Genomic DNA, 4,830 nt, shown 5'->3' on the forward strand with positions numbered 1-4,830 from the left:
ACATAATCTGTGAATTTGGATGACGGATTATGGTAGTGCCCTACACAAAAACGGGGAAGTTCAGAGGGGTCAGATGTTCTTAGGAACTACAAAATTTTGAACAACAGTATTAATCTATTTCATTCATTCACTTATTTACTTATTTATTTATAGTGTGGGTATTTATGTCCAAATTTTAGAGAAATGATGGTTCTCACATAGGAGAATGCTCAGCAACACTTAAGGTATAATCAACATTATGCTATCAACAAACACCAGAATTTGGAACATCTTATAATTATCAGCAGGACTTTTTAATTCTCTTGTGTTATGGAAACGAACCCTTTTTGGAGATATGATGAAGTCTATGGACTCTTTTACAGAATAAAATATATAAGATTATGAAGAAACTCAATTTTATTAAAATACCTATTATGCCAAAATATGTATCATACCAATATTGATTCTCTCAAAATATTTTTAAGTTAATGTACCACAAATTAAGAACTCCTGTTCTATAAGGAATCTTTCTTCAATGTAGACTTTCCTGCTTGGAAGTTTCCTCTATGACTGTGACCATTTTTGGTAAATGTGTTTTTTATACCTAATTTGATATTAATGATCAAAGAGTCATTAAGCAAGTTTGTTTGAGTTGTTATTTTCTTTCAAGGAATAGAATTTATATATGTGTGTGTGTGTGTGTGTGTTATAATGTTTGTATATATTAGATATCTAAGCATATCTATATATGTGTATATATATCAGATGTCTATGTATATCCAGAGAAAGACAGATAGACACTGACACAGACACAGAGACAAAGAAAAAGACAGAGTTAGAGATGGAGAGAGACAGAGAGAGGAAATGCCACTAGAGGATAGCCTTTGACATAGTATTTTGCTCTACCAAGTTAAACTATTTTTTGCTCTACCAAGTTAAACTACTTTTTTCATCAACAAATGATAAGCACAGTAGAATTTCGTATTCCATACATCTTTAAGATAGTGTCATGGAAGTGACAAACATGAGCTTGGGCAGACTTTTAGGAGACAGTGAAAGAGAGATGGCCTTGGCATTCTATGTTGGGTCACAAAGAGTCAAGCATGATTGAATGACTGAACAAGAAACAAAATATCTTTTAATCAATTATGCAAAATTTTAAAAAGATAACTGAGGAATAATTCTTTCAAAATCCACTCATTCCTTTCTAATTCCTTCATGAAGCACAACTCTCAATGTATTTGTTGATTATCTTCATAAGTACTTTGTGGAGATGAAAAACTTAGCCTTAGTATACTATTGATGTTCTTTGTAACTTTTAAAAATAATAATAATTAAGGGACAGCTGGGTAGCTCAGTGAACTGAGAGCCAGGTCTAGATATGGGAGGTCCTAGGTTCAAATCTGGCCTCAGACACTTCCCAGCTGTGTGACCCTGGACAAGTCACTTGACCCCCATTGCCTACCCTTACCACTCTTCTTCCTTGGAACCAATACACAGTATTGATTCCAAGATGGAAGGTAAGAGTTTTAATAATAATAATTAGATGCAAAACGTTTCATGCTATTTTGATATGTTTCCCTAAGTCAGGTACCTAAAGAATTGAACTTTCAATGCTATACCTCCAGCACATACTTCGTTTTTTTTTAATACTTCATCTGATCCATTTGCTTTTCCTGTCTTTGTTATCATCAGTGACACCTCATTTCTTTGAGAAAAAAATTTAAGACTGACTTTTTAGAATGTGTGATTAGCACTGTGCCTAACACACAGTAGATATTTAGTAAATGCGTTTTGACTTGTTGTTGACTTCCTTCCTCATCTTAGGAACTCTATACATTCCCTGTGCATTCAACTCTATTCTTTTGGAAAGAATTGCCCCTTATAAGGTTGTTTTATCTCATATTATACTTTTCTTGAATCATTTAGTATCATCAAAGGAGATATGCTTAATGACACAGAAATAACTAAATTTTTAAGTGTGGATAAGTATCAGAACGAGTATATAGCAAGCATGTAGTTATCTTCACTGAAAGTCTTACAGGTAGGTGTGGGATGTGTCTCTCTCTATCTGTGTGTGGTTGGCAAAATAATTCTACTACCAAAGTTGAAAAGAATTTTTAAGGATAAACTATGTGCTCTTTGATGAAAGTTCTCAGCTCCTAACAGGTTAATGATAATATATTTAGGACCAGGGGTGATTGGTGTGAAACTGAAGCATATTGTAACTGTTGAACAAAATACATCAAGAAGACTCCTTAGAACCCATAATCTGCCTGCTCATTCTCTTCATTGCCACTTTCATATCCTTGTTTCTAAATGTATAGATGGCAGGATTCAAGACAGGGGTGACAACAAAGTCAAGAATGATCAAAAATTTGTCTAAGGACAATGTGGGGAATGGCCATACATAAACAAAAAAGCATGGTGTAAAGAACAAGAATACCACTGTGATATGTGCTGACAGTGTGGAAAAAGCCTTGGACAAACCAGCTGAAGAGTGATGGCTGACTGTGACAAGGATGAAAATATAGGAAATAATCAACAGGAAGAAGGTGCCCATGGATATAAGCCCACTATTAGCAGTGACCACATAATCCACTGTATGGGTATCTGCACAGGCAAGTTTTGTAACCCGAGGAAAGTCACAATAAAAACTATCAACCTTGTTAGGGCCACAAAAAGGCAGGTTTATAACAAAAATAAACTGAGACACAGCATGGATCACCCCAATCACCCAAGCAGCCACTACAAAGCAAACACATGTTTTGGGACTCATAATAGTCAGATAATGGAGAGGCTTGCAGATTGCTGTGTATCTGTCAAAGGCCATAGCTATAAGAAGAACCATTTCAGTCCCTCCCATAACATGGATAAAGAATATCTGTGTCATACAACTTGGGAATGAGATGATTCTGTACTTACTCAAAACATCGGCTATCATCCTGGGTACTGTGGTGGCAGATAAACCCAGATCAAGAAGGGAGAGGTTGGCCAATAGGAAATACATGGGAGAGTGTAGATGGGGATCAAAAATTACAGTAAACACAATAAATAGATTTCCTAGCACAATTCCCACAAAAAATAAAGAGAAGAAAAAAAACAGAAAAATATTCATCTCCCAAGAAACAGAAAGCCCCACCAAAATAAATTCAGTCACCACAGAATCATTGGCCCCATCCATTGACTCAGGCGGTAGTGCAGACTCTGAAGTGACCTGATGGTAGACATAGAGAAAAAAATTACAATTATGAGGACTGAAATTACACATCCTATTTGTCCCTCTTATGACAAGTAACAGCAGCTTAAAGGTATTAGAACAAAAGAAACTAAGATAGTAACAAGATAGGATAGAAGAAAGTCAAGATAAGAAATGAGAAAGGAAATGCAGGATAAAAAACATATCTTGTTTACAACAATATCAAAATATTTTTACAATATGTTATGCTTTTAAGTCTTTTCCTCACCTCAAACCTATAAAATTTGAGGTGCAAGTATAATTATAACTTCATTTTATAGGTGAGAAAGTCAAAGTTCAGAAAAATTATGTTACTTGACCATGGTCACACAGCTATTAATTATTAATTTTGAATTCATACGCTGCTATTTTCACTTAATAGAAATCACACATGTATGCTACTCAGTAGCCCAAACAATCAAAAAGTCACAGGTCCATCTTTTCATAGTGTCCTTCCAAGTGCCTTTTCTTAATCATTGAAATGATTGGAGGCTCAGATCAATGACAATCAGTAATTTACATCTGCACAGACTTTATCATCACAATCTCCATCATGTTCGTCGTATGACCTGAAGATTGGAACAGAGACTAAAAATGCATTTTATCTCAGGACTTGAAACTTTTGTGGAACATGCCAACCTTCACTTAGCTCTAGACACTATTCTTTCTGTATTACCAGATCTTCCAGGATCTAAAGGCTAATAATACTTCAACACATATAATACTTCACACAGGAGCACATGCAGACACTAAAATACTGAGCTGAAAACATATTGGCTATTCTATATCAATAATACACTGATTCACGACTTGCATACAATCATATTGACAAAACAACTAATACATTCAACTTCAAGTCATTTAAACTACTTTTCTCCCCAAAGAGTCAAATTCAGCTCTCAGTAACTCAATAAGTCACTAAAGGTATGACTTCAAAATCATTTCTTCACCAAATATTAATGTCAAGGCAAAATCCTGTTGCTCCCCATTAGACTGAAGAATAATCCACCATGATAGATCAATTTTTGAACCCAAATGGTTTTTATGTACAACTTCTAGTCCTTTAAACACTACAGTATGAATACAAAAGATTGGGGAAGAAGGAATAGGAGGCAAATAAATTTAATTCCCATACCAGTCTCAAAATACTTGTCTGCATTGTCTTGAAATAATTTTCATAACTTTGGTTGTTATTTTCCTTCCAGATATCTAACTATGTTATGTATACTTACTCATACTGTAGCATGGTCTTTCCAGCTCTCACTCTGGTCCTTATAATTGTATCATAATAAACCTTTCATTCTTTCCCCTTAATTCTCTCTTTGGTGCATTCTTACACAATCTCGTCTAGCAAATAACATAGGTAATAGGATTTAGAGTATAAGATAATAAGTAATTTAGATTTGACTGGCATGAAGCACTGAACAACTGTTAGTCAAAAGACCTGGGTTCTAATGATTTTAGGTAATTTACTTCACTCTGAATAAAAAAGACACTGACATTACTTTCAAATGACCCTTCCATTTCTAACACTCCATGATCATGAATTCATTCTTCTGATATCTCACTATATCCATTTCCTAATCAGGTATGTTTCAGAGGATGAATTCTCC

At 34.6% G+C, this 4,830-nt stretch overlaps 1 protein-coding gene across 1 annotated transcript; it reads right to left on the reverse strand.

Moving 5' to 3' along the window:
* Window positions 1-2,224: 2,224 nt before the first annotated feature.
* On the reverse strand, window positions 2,225-3,163 carry LOC123236091 (olfactory receptor 4F6-like). Its single transcript, XM_044662353.1, has one exon. The coding sequence runs from the start codon at window positions 3,161-3,163 to the stop codon at window positions 2,225-2,227; it is 939 nt and encodes a 312-aa protein (XP_044518288.1).
* Window positions 3,164-4,830: the final 1,667 nt, after the last annotated feature.

The sequence above is a fragment of the Gracilinanus agilis genome, chromosome 2 (assembly GCF_016433145.1).
Source record: "Gracilinanus agilis isolate LMUSP501 chromosome 2, AgileGrace, whole genome shotgun sequence".
NCBI classification, from domain to species: domain Eukaryota; kingdom Metazoa; phylum Chordata; class Mammalia; order Didelphimorphia; family Didelphidae; genus Gracilinanus; species Gracilinanus agilis.